The 18,240-nt window shown below is 38.8% G+C and overlaps 1 protein-coding gene across 1 annotated transcript; it reads right to left on the bottom strand.

Annotated features, from left to right (window-relative positions):
- Positions 1 to 217: 217 nt before the first annotated feature.
- On the bottom strand, positions 218 to 18,023 carry EREG (epiregulin). Its single transcript, XM_024115437.3, has 5 exons — positions 17,840 to 18,023; positions 5,616 to 5,702; positions 3,297 to 3,420; positions 2,523 to 2,672; positions 218 to 890 (listed from the first exon to the last, which is right to left on the bottom strand). Exons 1-5 carry the CDS (start codon positions 17,886 to 17,888, stop codon positions 809 to 811), a joined length of 492 nt encoding a protein of 163 aa, XP_023971205.3. The 5' UTR covers positions 17,889 to 18,023; the 3' UTR covers positions 218 to 808.
- Positions 18,024 to 18,240: the final 217 nt, after the last annotated feature.

Below are 18,240 nucleotides of genomic sequence, written 5' to 3'. Positions count from 1 at the left end.
AGCATGTGACCACGTTTAATCCTGGTCTGTTTTATCCTTTTTTTCCCTTCCTTCCTTTCCTTCCTTCCTTCCTCCCTCCCTCTCTCTCTCTTTCTTTTCTTTCTCTTTCTTTTTTTCTTTCTTTCTTTTTCTTTCTTTCTTCTTTCCTTCCTTTCTTTCCTTCTTTCTTTCTCTTTCTTTCTTTCCTTTCTTTTTCTTTCTTTCTTTCTTTGCACCTTCTCCCCAGGCAGACAAACAGTGAGTTATAGCTAAGGATGTGCGTGGAGGGAGCAGAGCCCTCCGGGGTTTAGTTTGTTTCAAATAAGTAGTGTTTAGCACGTGATCTATATTTGCTTCTCCCCAATTCCCACAGCATTACTGTTTTGACACATGGCACAGTGGTGCTAACTCATACATCAGACTATGATATAGTCAAACCAACTATCATTGATTCGAGGAGTAGAAATATACACTTATTAAATTGATTTGACCATATATTTAGGCTTACAGAAACCTGTCACTTGCTGACACGTCCTGAACAATGAACTGGGCATTGCTCACTTATGCATTGTACAGCAGGCAAAAAAGCTTTCAATAAAGCATTTCTTACAAAAATATCCATTTTCTTTCTATAGTAAATATTTGTGTACATTATACATTAGCAAACAGTCTGTCAAAAATAAAACAAAAATAAAAACTCTTCTTTGTATATTAAAATACATCATTGTTGACTTAACACATGACCCCACATAAATATTATTAATAAAATAGGAATATTAACGTAACCAGGTATGCAGTGCATCCCTGCCCGTAAGCTTAATGGCACCATTCAGACTTGTGGCAATGCTGGATCCCCTGAGGTCACTCTTTCATATTCCGTCTTTGGTTCTTTACTTTTTCGATTTCTGTACCTAGAAATATTCAGAAATTAAACCGTTAACACTGAAGTTAACAGTAATAGTATGAAAGTATGTTAACAAAAGAAATAAATATATGGACGCTAAAGGTACATTAGCATAGTGTTTCCAAAATGACAGAGGTGCATAGGTTTAGGCTGGATGCTAGAGAAGAAGGAGGGAGGAAGGGGTAGCTTCTCTGAATAAATAATTTTGGGAGGAAATGGTGAAATGCTGTTAAAGGACTTGTCAAAGGCTTTCACATGATCATGAAAATTGTAAAATTCCAGCAGAGCATGTGACCACGTTTAATCCTGGTCTGTTTTATCCTTTTTTTCCCTTCCTTCCTTTCCTTCCTTCCTTCCTCCCTCTCTCTCTCTTTCTTTTCTTTCTTTCTCTTTCTTTCTTTCTTTCTTTTTCTTTCTTTCTTCCTTCCTTCCTTTCTTTCCTTCTTTCTTTCTCTTTCTTTCTTTCCTTTCTTTTTCTTTCTTTCTTTCTTTCCTTCATTCTACCCATCACATTGATATAATGTTATCACCAATAATAATGAAAATAAATCGGGCACTTATTAAGTGACTGACAATGTTCTAAATGCTATATATCCATTATTTATTTTATCCTCACACTTACCATTATCATCCTCATTTACAGATGAAGAAAATGAAGTACAAATGGGTTACATAACCTGGTCAAGTTCTCCCAGCTAGGATTCATAAATCTATTGTGATTCAGAATCTTCATTCACTCATTCATTAAAGCTATCTTCCTAATATTTTGAGTTCATTTTCTACCCATTTTGAAGATGAAGCATGTAGCCTTAAGGAAACTGCATAATGTTTTTGCTTAGTGGAAGAACATGATTAGAAAACCTTTGTTTAGCCTTGATTTAGCTACTTGTCAACTAGATGAGCCAGGACATGTCAATTTACTTCTCTGGATCTTACTTTCCCATCTTTATAAAAGAAAGGATTGTAGTCAAAGACCTTTCAGGTGCATTTCAGTTTTAATAATATTCAGTTATGTGATCATAACCAATTAAAAAGGCATTATAATTTGGTGAATACTTAGACTCAAGCATGGACCAAATAAATTTAATCTTACAAAAGTAACACTTTTGGACCTTCAAAAGTAGGAGTGCATTACTGTCAGCAAAAATAAAATAAAATTCACTCAAATCTACACTGAAAAATCTGCACTACTTCCAAAATAAGAAGGATTTCATGGAGGCATTTTAAAGGCAGCTATTATTAACTAAGTCATTCTATTCCTATATCCTGGTCCTAAGCCTAAAAAATGGCCAATCTGATATACTGTCAGTAGCTCAGTGCCCACTCTATATTTTCTCAGTTATCAGCATATATCAGTACAGCATTGTACATGAAGATGGAGTGTTGAAGATGGAATTTTGGGGGACTGACATGAACCAATATTTAAAAGTCAGCTCTTATAATTATCTGGACACTCGTTTCTACTAGTCCAGATGTTCCGCTGCTAAAACTTCTTTATAAATATCGTTAGTGCAGAGTCTATCTTATCCCACTAAATAATACTTTGCCATATTTTTACCCAGTTTGTAAGTGTGGATTGTATACAGGTAATTTACAAAAGCAGAGTGTTTAAAAAAACAAAACAAAAACACTGGCTTACCATCTGCAGAAATAGTATACAGAGCCAGCAACTATGACGAGGAACAAGATAACAAGAATCACAGTCAAAGCCACATACTCTTTGCTCAGAGGTTTTTGGACGGTTAAAAAGAAGTGCTCACATCGGACACCAGTGTAACCCACTTCACACCTAAAGGACAATGCAAGAGAAAGATCAGTTATTTAAGAAAGAAATCATGGTTCTGAATTAGTTTTGTAAGAGCTAATCTTACAATGTAATGCAAGATAGTGACAAGGTTTGCCAAAAGTTGTAAAGATGAATTCAAAGACTGACCTTAAAGCTGGCCCAACTTGGATAAAAGAGGCCCACACTGCTGTCAAGCTCAACTGCTGTATTAGAATGACAGTCTGGTTCAACTGCCAGGGTGGCTGACAACGGTGGTTTGTAAATTTGAACTGCTTTTTGTCTAAGTCAGTGGAATCGACTCATAACAATGGCTGATATATAAGTCCAGATTAAAGGCTAAGCTACTACTGCGGTAAGTGTGAGACGAAGGCATGTGAAGCCCTCCCCATTCTGCAGCCCTGAAGCATCCGTACAATTTGATAACTGCTGTTTGTTCTACTATTTGTTCCCTAACTTAAAAAAAACTCACTCAATAAAGTTTATAATAGTACATATAAACTTCATGGTAATAGTACATATAAATGGCAGCCCATGGAAACAATAGAGTAATTATTACAAAAATTAAAAAGAGAGAGAATGAGGGGTTTTTAAAAAACTGTTTTTGTTTGCTTGTATTTGGCATATTACCTGCAGTGATTTTCACGCATGTCTACCAGGTAGATGCACTGTCCATGAAAACAGTAGCCGCTCATGTCAGAGCTACACTTTGATATTGACACTTGAGCCACACGTGGATTATCTTCTGTCTGAACTGTGAAAGAAATAGAAAGTAGAATATAGTCCGTTGCTTTCTTTGAAGAATTAATCACCCTTTCATAATAGTAACCACTGAGCTACTGGAACAAAATAGGTCAGGTATTTTCAGGACAAAAAGTCACTCTAGGTGTCACACTCCCTAGCCCAATAAACAAACACTGGACCCCCAAAGGAATATGGCCAACAGGCTAAACAAAACAAAATAAAACCTGGGGGTAAAATTCTCAAACGACAATGTTTAAGGATAGAAAAGGTAAGCTGAAGACACACACACACACAAATCATGATCCTTCACGGTTATTCACTTATCCAAACAAAGTGTGCATAATTTTTTTAAATCTCAAAATGATTCTGACATTCATTACTCCCAAAGCAATTGCAAACTGAATCCATTAATTAATTTAAGAGAACTTAAATGTATAGTGGGTTTTAAGCCAGCAAGGCTTGTTTTGGTGTGCATTCCCAAACTTTCGGGTTCGGGAAATCAATCACAGTCTCTAACGATGAGACCTGGACATGAACTAGAGAAACCTTGAGTTATAAATGCCTCGGTTACACAAATACAACAATGAAAATAGTAGCCTCTTTAGAATAGTGTTGCAACCTACACATAAAATTCACTTTAGAACGTTTTAATTACTAAAATGTGAAGGATCTTTATGAAATAACTAAACAAATCATCTTGATTGTGATACTCTTGTTCAAATAGCCAAAAATAGGGAGTGAAGCACACCAAACCTCTAGAGAGCACAAAGAGGAAGGACAAGAAAGGAGATGAAGTTGTTGCAGGAAATACTCTGGTTCCTCAAGAAAACTCTGGACTTAATAACTCAGAGTGAATATAAAACAGATCTCTCTCTCTCTCCGGGTTCGGGAAATCAATCACAGTCTCTAACGATGAGACCTGGACATGAACTAGAGAAACCTTGAGTTATAAATGCCTCGGTTACACAAATACAACAATGAAAATAGTAGCCTCTTTAGAATAGTGTTGCAACCTACACATAAAATTCACTTTAGAACGTTTTAATTACTAAAATGTGAAGGATCTTTATGAAATAACTAAACAAATCATCTTGATTGTGATACTCTTGTTCAAATAGCCAAAAATAGGGAGTGAAGCACACCAAACCTCTAGAGAGCACAAAGAGGAAGGACAAGAAAGGAGATGAAGTTGTTGCAGGAAATACTCTGGTTCCTCAAGAAAACTCTGGACTTAATAACTCAGAGTGAATATAAAACAGATCTCTCTCTCTCTCTCTCTCTCTCTCTCTCTCTTTTTTTTCTTTTGGTGCCTGGGTGCTATTACTTTTATTTTATTTTTTAAATTTTATTTCTTTAATTTTAATTTTTATTTTTTTTTACTGGAGTATAGTTGCTTTACAGTGTTGTGTTAGTTTCTGCTGTACAACGAAGTGAATCAGCTATAAAACAGATCTTTCTTTTTTTTTTATTGCGGTACGCGGGCCTCTCACTGTTGTGGCCTCTCCCATTGCGGAGCACAGGCTCCGGACGCACAGGCTCAGCGGCCATGGCTCACGGGCCCAGCCGCTCTGCGGCATGTGGGATCTTTCCGGACCGGGGCACGAACCCGTGTCCCCTGCATCGGCAGGCGGACTCTCAACCACTGCGCCACCAGGGAAGCCCCTAGATCTCTCTGAACCACATTCAGAGTACTCTGGGCCCCAAAGATAAGACCATGCACCACTTACCTTGTAACCCTATGCCTAAGCACGGTGTTTAGCATGTATTAAGTACTCTGTAGATTTTTCTGGATGAATGCAGTAACTCAAAATAAAAGACATCATTTTCTCCTTTTACAAAAAATAACAACAAAATATATTGACTGTCTACTGTGTACAAAGTTTAAATTTTCCTGTTTTGCCTGGGATCCAACTCCTCACAATAGTTTCTCAGCAATGCTCTGAAATGGCCGAAGGGAACCTGATTTCCTTTGTTTTCTATCTCTTTAAGATCAAATCTTTATATATATAACTAGGTGCTCAGTCCCTCTGACTCCAGTGATTCCTTTATAAAATTTTTCCAGATCGCTAGTTCACTGTGTTCTTTTGTTAATACAGCAGCTACTCCCCCGCTTTTTTCCCACTATCACATATTTATAGTCTTTGAGCTACATGTCTGTTAAGAATGTGTAATTCTTTGATGCAACATTGACAAAGCTGGACTTACCTAAAGCTGTGCAGTTATCTTCGGACTCTCCTGGGATACATGAAGGAATCACAGTCGTACTGAGAACTGCTTGTAGAAGATGGAAACCTATTTATGGAGAAAAATCAAATATCTAACTAATGCTTCAAGGAAAGAAACCTTAACCAGATTTCCACATAATTACAGTATTTATAAAGTTCTTTTAATTATTTCAAGAATTTGATCCTTCGAAACCATAAAAAAAATAATTCATGGAAACAGGCATATCATTGAACATAAATGAACCCCCAGCTCTTCTGTCCAAGGGTAAAAGCCCTGGCATTACATTCAGAGTTACAGATTTGACCTACTCTAAACATTTCACAGTAACCTTTTCAAAGACCTGATTTTAAAGATTGATTTCTTAAGAAGCTTAGCAATTGGAAAATTGGAAAATTTCCACAGTTTTATTTCATGATGTGTTCAGAGCAATGCTCCAAGGTAGAAACTATCACAAAGAAGGCTTCAGATAAAACTCAGCTTCTATTTATGGTCACAACTAAACAGGACTCTCAACCTAAGATACATCAGTTGTTGATTTAAGTATCTAAGTTACTCTTTGCATTACACATTAAAATCCACTTTAATGAATAAAATGTAATCTAAGTAAAGTCAGAATATATCTTATCTAATATGGAAAGGCGCACACATGCTAGATGAACCACACTGTGCCCAAGAATCCAGTTTCTGTCAGCCCAGTAAGAGTTTAAACAAGGCGTTTCATGGTGTTTCTTCACTGAAAAGATAAATGTTGGGAAACAGGCACCAGAATGATTCAAGTAGTTTTCTGAATTGCGTAGAAAGAATAAGAGAATTCTTTTAATTGCACGGATGTTGACTGAAGAGAGTTTTACTCTTCTTAGGAGTCATGTAGTTGCTCTTCACTCTTCCAGGCTATATGAGTAACTGTTATATAAGAAACATTACTCTTGATGGTGATAGTAGTAGGTAGCAGTTAACATTTCTTGCTCACGTACTGTATGTGGGCATGGTTCTACCCTCCTTACCTATACTATCTAATTTAATCCACTCAGTGACTCTTTGAAGAAGATACTACTGTCCTCCCCATTAGACATATGAGAAAAGTGAGTTAAGTAACTTTCCCAAGAGTACATAACAACGTTGTTAATGGGCTGCATTACAGAATCTGGCAACAGGCAATAATACTAGAGTATAATGGACATCACAGGGAACAAACGCAGATAAATGTAACTGAAGCAGAGTATTTAACCCCATAAGGAGGTAACAAAGTATGTGGAAAGGCAATCTGGGAGAAAACTTGAGCTATGTAATTTTGGACAAATTAATTAAATTCTCTGGATCTCCATTTTCCCTAGTTTATAGAGTTTTGGGGAGAATTAAATGAAATTATATTTTTCTGAAACATCTAACATACCCGAGACTCATGAATGTTCCATAACACTCAACATCTAGCCTCTGGTTTTAGCAGTAGTATATGTGGGGAGTGCCCTCTACTGGTCTATAACAATGTTATAAATCTCTCTGTACTTTGGTATTTTAAAGGATAATTAATCCATGTAATAAATAATTTTATTTTTTCACAATCAGAGGAGGTATGTATATGTTAAGCAAATTGCATAAGATTTGGGTAAAACTAAAATTAAAAACTAAACTACACATAAGCATCGGAATTTGCAATTTCTTAATGTTTCAAACTTGACGCATAACAATCCTGTGAAGTAGTTATTAGCCCCAAACAACCTCAGTGTTAAATTACATGTCTGGTCCAAGACCAATTATCTAGTGACCATAGAAGATAAGAGTTAGGAGTCCATCTTTGGACATCAAGCCTCATAACCTCTCAGTGATTTGAAAATATCTTTTGAAAAGTTTCGAACTATCTCCTCCCCAACTCCATAGTTCTCCTACAATATAAATGACATTTCAATTGCTCTTATTGGGGAAAAAAAAAAGCTTCTTTCTTAAATGACAAAAAAATGGCTAAAGTTTGGATTCCATTGTCAGTTGAACAGAGATGGAAAAGGATAACTTTGTCCACGTAGCTTTCTAGGGTGAATTAGCTAGATTCTCATCCAAGCCAATTTTGTTCTACTTCTCAATATAATTTTGCCATACCCTTTCACTATTGAAGAATTACCCCCTTTAATTTATACAGTCTGCTCAACACAAAGTGGAGTTCTAGAGGTGTGTTTTTATATCCCTGACACTCCTATGTCTACATGCTTCTTCAACTATAGGGAGGAGATATTACCGATTCTCCCACTGCAAAAGGGCCATTGTGCAAATGCACATTTCTCTCTTTGCAAAGGATCGTTTCTTCATCCTTTGCAGAAATCAGATACTAGCCTTTCCTGTTCAGAATTGCTTACAAATGCAACCTGCGACTATTATAGAATCCAGCTAATTGCTTTGAGGTATTGTTTATTAGTCTTTTTTTTTTTTTTCCTCTCAAAGATTTTTCGTATTGTTAGTTTTTCCACTGTTGGAAACGTTGTTCCAGTTAGGCCACAAGTGAAATATTTGCCTTTGTGAATTAAAGAATATTCAGGGCAGGGCATGCCTCCACAAAAACTGGGCTGTCCTAACCTATGACACTCTCTTGGACATAGTCCATCGCTCAGGATGGTTTCTGTGAGACTTGATACATTAATCCAACATTTGGGTATTTTACAGATGGAATTGTAAACAATTTTAAATGCTATTCTCAAATGAAAGTGTTTACACTACAGTTCCATCATAGATGCATGTAGCCAATAAACTATCAAAATTGTTTCTAATTGTGTGTCCAGCTACACAGCTCTATTGCCTAAAAGCAGTGGTTCTCAAGTTTTTCTCAACCTCACCTCTGGCCCAGGGCTTTACAAAATGGGGTAGAGGAGTAAGTGGAAATGATCAAAAGATTGAAAAAGTCCACCCATGGAGAATTTTGATATCCAGCACCCTGTCACCCTTATAAATCACTACTCATTAAAGTCATACAGGGAAGGAATAGATGCTAAAGTCCTATCCATATATTTCCTTAATCTTTCAGTTGTTCATGACTTTAGTGTTATTTGAACATAATGATCTCTCTGTAATTCAAATGCAAATCTTATATTTGAGTTTTCAATCTTGACCATGGGTCCCTGCTAAGAAAATAATTCCCTGTGATATTAAAGATTTTAGATAGGGTCAGTGTGTCAGAAAACAGATCTGGTAGCAAGCTCTACATTGGTAATTAAGATACAGAGGAATTCCTTGCTAAATGATAATCTGTAAACTCAAAACTGGCCATTGGAACTTCTGTTTCAATAATGTTATGAAAACAAAACTCCCTTTGGAGGCCATTATTTCTGTCAAATTTCCAGATGGGTTTCAGTAATCTAAAGCTCACCTGTTCATCTCTCTACCTTCATCTTTCAGAGATTTGTTTCTGTGAAACCTCAAATGTGCCAGCAGGAAGTGACACCGGTGACTCACAGGATACATATCACCTCTACTCTGTGAGTCAGGGCCGAGCCTACACCTTACACGATACTGGGGACGACTCGTGGGAGCGGTTGAGTACCATCACCCCAGTGGGGGGAGCACTAAATGTCGTGGTCCTTGGGGCACTAAGTAACAAGTGCTTGTCTGATAGGAGGAATGCCAGAGGTAGAAAGCATCCTTTTTATTGTATATGGTTTCTTTTGTCCTTGCTTCCTTATGGCCACACTGAGGGGCCATTTCGAACGAGGCTGAGATTTGGTGACTGGCTGAGCAAGCCTATTCCTCAATAATCAATTGCAATTCTCAGAGCGAAAATGGCTTTCCTGAATAACAATCAAGCAAATAAAAACGACCCCAAATAAAATGAGATCTAGGTTACAGAATGAAAAGAATGCACCTTATTTCCCCAATTTCACCTTTTAGGCTGTTTAGACTGGAACAGCAAATTCATAATGAATCATAGTATTTGCCCAACCCCCAAACAGGCAGCAAAATCTGCTTTGTTCACACTTTTGCTGTGGTCACAGGCCTACCTATTTATGGACTGTTAGTTTTCTACCTTCTTCCAGGGCAGTCTGTAATTTTAGGATTTGGCTGTAACATAGTAGGCTTGTTAGGTCTTGTATACTTTCAAGGAGTGAATATGCCTTTACCACTTCCAGGTGCCTTTTTGTCTCAAATCCACTATTAGATAAAGTCCTGCTCCACTTCGTTAAAATAACTGTAAACTGTCACATCAGACACTGAAAATAACTATTGTCAGTACTTTCTAGTAACAGCCTATGTTTTCAGAGAATAGAATATATATATATGTGTGTATATACATATATATCATAATATATATCATAAATCTTGCTTCCTGCCAGCAATCATTTTCTTCCTACAGTTTTTCAACATTAACCTTATCACTAAGCTTCATTAAAGTAAAAGCCAACAACTATTTGAGATAAAAACAGGAAAACAGGGTGAAACCAGAGGTTGATATAATAATGGGTTACAAATAAGTCTTTAAGTTTGAGTTTCAAATATAGCCATAAGATCTTCCTTGTCAAGTGTCAAGGAAAGATTTAATACGCCATGTTTTTCAGTTCAGAGACATTAAACTCTTCAATTTTGGTAGTAATTTCTAAATCATACTTCAAAGTGCTCATATATTTTAGGGATCATACAATACTAAACTTAATGCTCTCATAATGCAGGAGAAATCGTATCAACTATTGTATAAAGGATACAATTTGTACTAATCTGGGTGTTTTGGAATTTTGTGACTAAAAGCTCTAAATATGGAACTTGCCCCTCCTAAAACCAAATATTCATCTCTATAGTAGATCATTTCAAATGATCTATTGAAACTGTATTTTTTTTTCTTTAAGATAATGTTACACAGGAGGGTCATTTTAGAACCTTTTCTGTCTTCACTCCCTTCCATCATGCTTCTCACACTATCCCTATTGATCCAATTCAGAAATTTAAATTACTATTACATTATTATCTCAAAAAATTCTTCTAAAGGAGCAACAGTTTGGATTATAAGTGTTTGTCATTTGCCTTTTTTCATTATGGTCATATTGTGTACTACAACTTTGAAAACTTAACGACATTTTTAGAAGCATACTGTCTATCATTTCATTCATTCTTTATAGAAGCCTATTGCCAAAAACGAATTTGAAAAAGGATAGAGCTTTAATCAGTAAGCATCAAAAAAGAAGAGGAGAAAATGAGTGCATAAAAGATAATTTTAAAAGCCTTAAAGTTAATTACACTTCATTCTGAGAATCTGTGTAATGCACCTAGCATAATGGAAGGTGCTAAGAAATTTTATTTTGTGAAAATATATTTTTTTGGTTAACACTGGAGACTTTAACTTTCGTGAGAAGCACAAGTTCATCTGTAATATGATGGTAGGGTGGGAATGGCTTAATTATACTTGATAAATGGGAAAGAAGGAGAGCAGCTTAGCTCTCTTATACTTACTTTTAGTAACTACATGTCTCTAAGAATATTTGTTCAATAAATATCTACTGAGATTTTTCTATATGCAAGATACTGAACGAGCTGCTGAAAGGAAAACTGATGCAAAGGACATAGCTCCTGTTCTAACTAGAGTTAATGAGGCTAGACTCTAGGTGGTGGTGAGAGAAAGAGAGAATTCATAGATGACACCAAGTTTCTGGCCAGAAAATACCAAGGAAGGTGGTGCCATTAAAAGAGTCGATAACATAGGCAGGACAGCAGGTTTGTGGTGGCATCTGCAGCTAGTAGACATGAAGGAGGACATAATGAGAGAAGGAATTTGAGTTTTTAGTTCATATATCATCTATTTATATTTATGAGGCACTTGGGAAAACACATCTTGAGTAAAATAGTAAGAATGGAGTTGATGGAGTCTATTTGAAAATCATATGAGGAAATATCACCTTTAAAGGCATAGGAGTCATTCAAATGTTCCACGGGAAATAGTATGCAATGGAAAACAATAGAACTTTGGGAAATAGGTGATAAGGAGTGGATAGAAATGGCCAAGGAATTTGGGGAAAAAAGGAAGTTCAGTCTTGTGGGAGCCAAGAGAGCAGAGTTACAAAAGGAGGCGTGGGGTGGTCAGCAATGCAATGATTGAAGAAAGTATGAGTGACTCCATCATAAATAAGATTCATCATTATTCAGGGAAAATAGTGTTAAAATCAGCAACAAAAATTGCTAAGTTGATTTTTTTAACACTAGAATTGGTTTTATATTTACATCCAGCTTACCATTAATATGAATTTTATTTGTCTTGGTAACTCAAGCACTGATTACTCAAACTGTGAATTATGAGTGGCAATGTGTTATAGCAATGGAAAACACATTAGCTAATGCTTCTCACCCTGGAGTAATTTTGTCAACCAGGGACATTGAGCAATGTCTGGAGACATTTTTGGTTGTCACAACTCAGGGTGGGTGGGGTGCTACTGACATCTAGTGGGTAGACACCAGGATTGCTGCTAAACACCCTGCAATGCATAGGACAGTCCACAACAAAGAATTATCCAGTCTATAATGTAAATAGACCCAAGGCTGAAAAACCCTGCAGTAGACCCGTGACGTATGGAGTCCAGTTCTAGCTCAGATACTAAGTTTATCCCTCTGAAGCTAGGTTTCCTTATCTCTGAAAATATCACCTAGGCTTGGGGTGGAGTGGAAGCGGAGATGGAATTTAGATTAGATTACTCTAAGGTTCCATTCATTTCTAAAACAATACTTTTATTTTTCTTACTGACTATCCATCATTCAGTCATATCACTGCCCGACCTCTCTCTCTCTCTCTCTCTCTCTCTCTCTCTCTCTCTCTCTCACACACACACACACACACACACACACACACTGTGATATACTTAAATTTTGTTAGGCATACCATCAGTGAATACAGACTACATTAAGAGATAGAAATGGGAAAAATAGGGAAGAAAAGGTATTCCACTTTATTATTAAATAAAACAATTTTCAAAAACTATTGCTCAGCCGTAATAGTTTGCTTCTCAAGCACATTTTCAAAGAGCAGCCGGTTGAGTCAAAACATAGTGCTGAGAACTCTAAATAAAGTACCATTCTAATCACCCATCCAACAATATTTATTGAGCGATTAACATAAGTCTGTTACAATGTGAACGATACAAGATAAGTACAGCACCAGTTAGGAGAGACAGGGCCAGATACACGCTTACAGTGTGACGTGAAAAGGGTGGGACCGAAGGATTCAGAGGTACGCAAAGGGATGGGGGGAAGATTGCACATTTATTTTCCAGTGGTGAGGGAAAGATGAAAGGGGCTATCAGAGAAGGCTTGATACTTTTCTTCAGTCTTAAAGGATGAGGGGAACTTTCACCGAAAGTGAAGAGTGAGTTGGGCGCATACACAGCAGACGATACAGCATATTCATAAATGGAGACTTACACTCTGGGTAACTCACTTCTTTTTAAGTCTGTTTTCTCATTTGTAAACTGGGAATAGGAACACTTTTCCTGGCTAAAAGGGAGTTATTATAAAGATCAAATGAGGCATTTTTCTAAAAAAGCACTTGCTGCTACTGATAACAGCTCTAATTTCAAACGTGTTTTTTATTATTTTAATATTATGATATTTATAATGTCCGTATATAATAACCTGACAACATAGTTATTATGATCTCCATTTTACAGATGACAAAACTGAGGCTCAAAGAGGAATAAATCCTTCCAAAAGTATGAAATAAAAGAACTGGGGTGTGAAACCTATATTATATATACTATGTCTCTTGATTCAAAACTATACAGTTTGGGGCTTCCCTGGTGGCGCAGTGGTTGAGAGTCCGCCTGCCGATGCAGGAGACGCGGGTTCGTGCCCCGGCCCGGGAAGATCCCACATGCCGCGGAGCGGCTGGGCCCGTGAGCCATGGCCGCTGAGCCTGCGCGTCCGGAGCCTGTGCTCCGCGACGGGAGAGGCCACAACAGTGAGAGGCCCGCGTACCGCAAAACAAACAAACAAACAAAAAAAACTATACAGTTTGACTAACACACCATTGTAAAGCAATTATACTCCAATAAAAACGTTTAAAATAAATATACAGTTTGACACACATACGTGTTTATATAAACATATACATATATGTGTATATATATATATATATATATATATACACACACATATATATTTATACATATATATGAGGAAGAGAGGCTTTTCCCCTTATCCTGAGGACTTTCAAGAGGATTTGTATTTAACTCACTTTCATGCCTCAAATTTAAAATTCAGGATTTTTGACCTAAGTAATTAAGGGTTAACATTTTTTTCTGGACAATTATCAAGTTGTCTTGTGTGTTATAAATAGTATTCTAGTTAATTAAATCATTACTTTAACCTAGAATGTCACTGAGCCTTTATTTGCCCTATAACCAGACACGCACTCTTACATAAACGGCATTGCCAGAGGACACTGAGTCTGTCGCATTACTTCATTTTTCCAAAGGTTCCAGAATTGCCATAGCAAGGCAATGGTTGTCAGTGTGCTCCTCCCTGAGGACCTCTCCTATTACAGCTCTAGGGAGTCTTCCCATTGTCTCCTGAAGGAATGTTCTCAACAGTAGTTACAGCCATATGCATTAGACAATTTGCATAGGCCTATATTCAGAGGCCTTAACTTACAGTCTCTTTAAAAAGGATTTCTTACTCGACATTTGCATCTCCTGGGTGATTATTAACCAGGAAATGGGAGATTCTTGGGCAAAAATGAACAGAAGACATTCAAATTCAATTTTTCCAAAGTGATTATGTGAATATTGGCCTTTTTTTTAACCAGAGAAGTATGTCTATTTCCTCACTGTTAATAGAAGTGTGCTGTAGATTCCAACTTGATCCCTTATCAATACTACATTCAATTCACAATATTGTGAATGATCCAGGGAACAAAAAGGATGTGGGTGTCCTTCTCCTTGATTGCTTTACTTACTGTACATCTAGGAAAGTATAAAAATAGAAACAAAGGCCTCAGTCAACTGATGTCAATGATGGCTTCATAATAAAAGTCATTTCCTGGGTATTAAAAATGCTGAATACAGGTTAAGTAAAAATTTAACGTATTTCAGCCAAGCTTAAGGAAATAATTGTATCTTTTCTGTGCTCGATTTTGAGTGATACCATAAAGTACCATTTTTGCACAAATACCAGTCCCCATAACAGATTCTAAGCCCTGGGCAGTCCCCAGACTACTCTGGAACTTCTCTATTAGAACCTGTTACTTTTTTTTTTTTTTTTTCCGGTACACAGGCCTCTCACTGCTGTGGCCTCTCCCGTTGCGGAGCAGGCTCCGAACGCGCAGGCTCAGCGGCCATGGCTCACGAGCCCAGCCGCTCCGCGCATGTGGGATTTTCCCGGACCGGGGCACGAACCCGCGACCCCTGCATCGGCCGGCGGACTCTCAACCACTGCGCCACCAGGGAAGCCCAGAACCTGTTACTTTTATTATGCTTCTGATAACTCTGAGAACCTCTGGCTCTTTACACATTGCTCCAGAATGACCTTGACATTTGCCATCTCTAAATCCTTGTAAGGTACCTGACTTCACTGAGCCTCAGCTTCTTCATTTGTCAAACTGGTCTAAACATGCCTACCTCCTATAGTGTTTTAAGGAGCAAAGGAGATGATACGTGGAGAACACCTAACACACGACATGGTGGGCTCACAGGAGGCATTTGGTAACTGTTAGCTCCCTTCCCAGCTCCTGGATTTGGGCCTCAGTGCTGAACCACACACCCCAATTGCCCAAGTTGTTCATGTGGCAAGATGATGCGGAAGGCAGCTAGAATACCTGGACCAAAACCCAGACCGGAGAGGCCTGTCATCCTGTTTCTACCTATGATGTGTCATCTCAGGTTGTGCCAGCACCAGGCAGCTCGTAAACTCTCAGGGTCAAAAGAAAAGATCTGAGGTGAGCCATTGCCTCATTGAGATCCGCGCTTCTCAGGTTTCAAGAAAGAATGTTTATTCTGCTCAATTCTCTGTCATTGTGCAATGAAGTGGACATCAATTGTCTTGGATCTGTCATTCAGGAACACGCTCAAAAGCCCATTTGGGTATCAATGAACATGTCTGACTTTTAGATCAAGAGCCCCTAAACATTAATTGCAGAACTCAAGAGAAAAATTTCTCCTCTTCATCCTGCAACAATCAAAGATTAGAAATGATAATTTAACTCTAAAATTATATATTATTTAGAATGCATTATCTAGTTTGAGGTATCTCAACCCTTTTACTTAACATTGAGTAAGCTAAAAGTGCCAGCAAACCTGGGTGCAAACTTTTTCAGTGTAGCTTTGCTTTTCTATGGGACACCGGGTAATAGTTTCCCCATATATAAAGCAAGAACATCAATATCAAATATTTATAAAATGTAAAGGTAACCAAATGATTGTGGGGTGTGTGTAGCAATTTAAATCTGCATGTGTTGGAGACAGAGGATGGAAATGAAAGTGTCTGTATTTTTTCCACAAATATAAATACATGTGAATTCCACAAAAAAAGCGATAATAAAATGTTTGCTGAAATCTAAAATAACTGTTTCCTTCTTTTGAAGGCTAGACATTTGGGAAAAGTATTTCTAGGTAATCTTTTGTTTGGGGGGGAAATGGCAATTTCAGAAGTAACAGGTGGCTTTGCCTTTTTTCCATGTGCTTTGGAATAAGACTGTTGAACTTGCACACCTGAATAGAGTACAGAGATATGATATAGAACTTCAAACACGAACTTTCCTAGTGGCAGGGAAATATCTAAACAAACTGGGAAAACAGAAACTGACTTAGCTCATTTGGAAATGGGCTTGGCAGCTGATGAAATAGGTGAACTATAATTAAGTAATGCAATAAAGGAGTTAAGCACTTTTATGGCAACAAAAACACACACAACACATACGCTAGGTAGGTAGTAACCAGGTTATTCAGAGGCTCTTGCTGTCTCAAATTAGCATATTCAATGAGTGGCCCAGAACAGACACCTGCATTGTTCAGAGCAAACTTACAGGTGGAAAAATAAGTGCTAAGCTATTCTGATCTCTAGGTTAATTTCTAACTTTAGGAAGACTGTCACCTTTGTAAATTCATTCTTTTCACGGAGACTTCAAAACAAAGATAGCAAAGCCACATTATTTACTGAGAACCTTCTAGCACGTCGTTCTTAGTACAGTTTTGGTAAACCACAGATCCAGTTTCCACCTATGTCCTTGAAGTTGGACAAGTAAGTTATTACAACTATGCATAGTATGCATTTCATTAGGTTTCCCAACCCGTAAGATAAGGCGTGTCGAAATAATAATTGAACTGTCATCCTGCACAGGTAGAGTGAGTTAGGGGAATTTGCCTCATTGCAACTCCAGAAAAAAAGCGAGATTGGTAACCTTTATTTCCTTATTAAAATTTTCATATACAGCTCCAAATTCCTCTTGAAGTTTAGGAATTCGCAATATATATTTTTAAACCAGGAAAGCTAAAGATTTTTTTTACCCTGTCCACAAGAACTAAATTATCTCAAATAAGAAGACAAGCATTAAAGGACGCTCTGCCATTACAGAATACAAGGGTGCAAGTCGCAGCGAGCGAAAAGATCTCGACCAGCCCACGGGGGGGAACCGAAAGCAGCAGGTGTTGGCGTCCAAGGGCCTCCAGGAGCACCCGGACCTGCGCGTGTCCCTCCCGCTCCGGGTACGCAAACAGCCTTTTCATTCTCTGGAGCTTCAGCGAAGCTGGCACCGCCGCACGCCGACGCCCCCCGACGCTTAACCCGGCTTGATTTAGAAAACTGAAGGCGAGACAGGCGGAACAGCGTTTCTTTCCAAAAGGTCTTTCCTAGGCGCGGGTCTTGTCCCTACTCCCGCCTCCTTTCCCCGCCCCCAGCCCGGTTTTCCCCTGTCTTTTGGATTTCTAGAACTGCCAGATTTTCAAAAGGAAACAAACTAACAAACCCGAAATCTTTTCAACTTTTTATTTCGCCTAATACGGAGCTATACTACTTCATGCAGAACACACAGACCAAGTTCATCTATCCGTGCAAGGTGCTTTTAACACCTGCCCCTTCCCCTAACCCCACCCTCCTCCATCGCCGGCTTGAGGGAAAGACGGGCTCGCCTAACGAGAGACGTCGTTCGAAACGGAGTACACTTGAGTCTGGTGGAAAGCGCGGTACTTGTCAAAGGACAGCTGCCCCGGGGCCGCCTCAGTCTCGTCTTCCGCGGCGGGAAGGGGTGGGGGACTCACCTAGGCAGAGCAGCGGCGCGGGGACCCAGCCGGCACGGCGCGGCTCCATCTTCCTCCTCGCGTCAGCGTGTGCGGGGCGCAGGCGTGGTCTGGGCGGCGGGAGGGGTCGGTGGGGCGGCGGCGGCGGCGGCGGCGGCGGCGGGAGCTGCGGGGGCCACGCGTCAGCAGCTCTTCTCTCCGACACCCGGCCTGTAGGGCAAGTGAGCTCCACAGCCCCGCGCCGAGACATTTATAAGTACGGGGAGGGGCCTGGGGACTGAGGACTAACTAGCGTGTCCGGAGTTTCATAATCGCCCCCGGGGGAGGAGTGGCCGGAGGACTGTCCGGATGTCATCCTCCCTTTCTGAACACCTGCGAGTGGCTGAGGAATGAAAATGCTCTTCGGGTGAGCCGGGGACTAC

The sequence above is a fragment of the Physeter macrocephalus genome, chromosome 7 (assembly GCF_002837175.3).
Source record: "Physeter macrocephalus isolate SW-GA chromosome 7, ASM283717v5, whole genome shotgun sequence".
Lineage (NCBI taxonomy): Eukaryota > Metazoa > Chordata > Mammalia > Artiodactyla > Physeteridae > Physeter > Physeter macrocephalus.
Note: the sequence above shows the minus strand (reverse complement) of the source record. Positions and strands in the feature narration are given on the sequence as shown.

Coding starts and splice junctions, on each gene's coding strand:
- EREG (XM_024115437.3), bottom strand. CDS start 17,888: ATGGAGCCGCGCCGTGCCGGCTGGGTCCCCGCGCCGCTGCTCTGCCTA. Junction 5,703..17,839: donor CGCGCCGCTGCTCTGCCTAG/GTGAGTCCCCCA, acceptor CTCCATAAATAG/GTTTCCATCTTCTACAAGCA. Junction 2,673..3,296: donor ATGCGTGAAAATCACTGCAG/GTAATATGCCAA, acceptor ATTGTCCTTTAG/GTGTGAAGTGGGTTACACTG.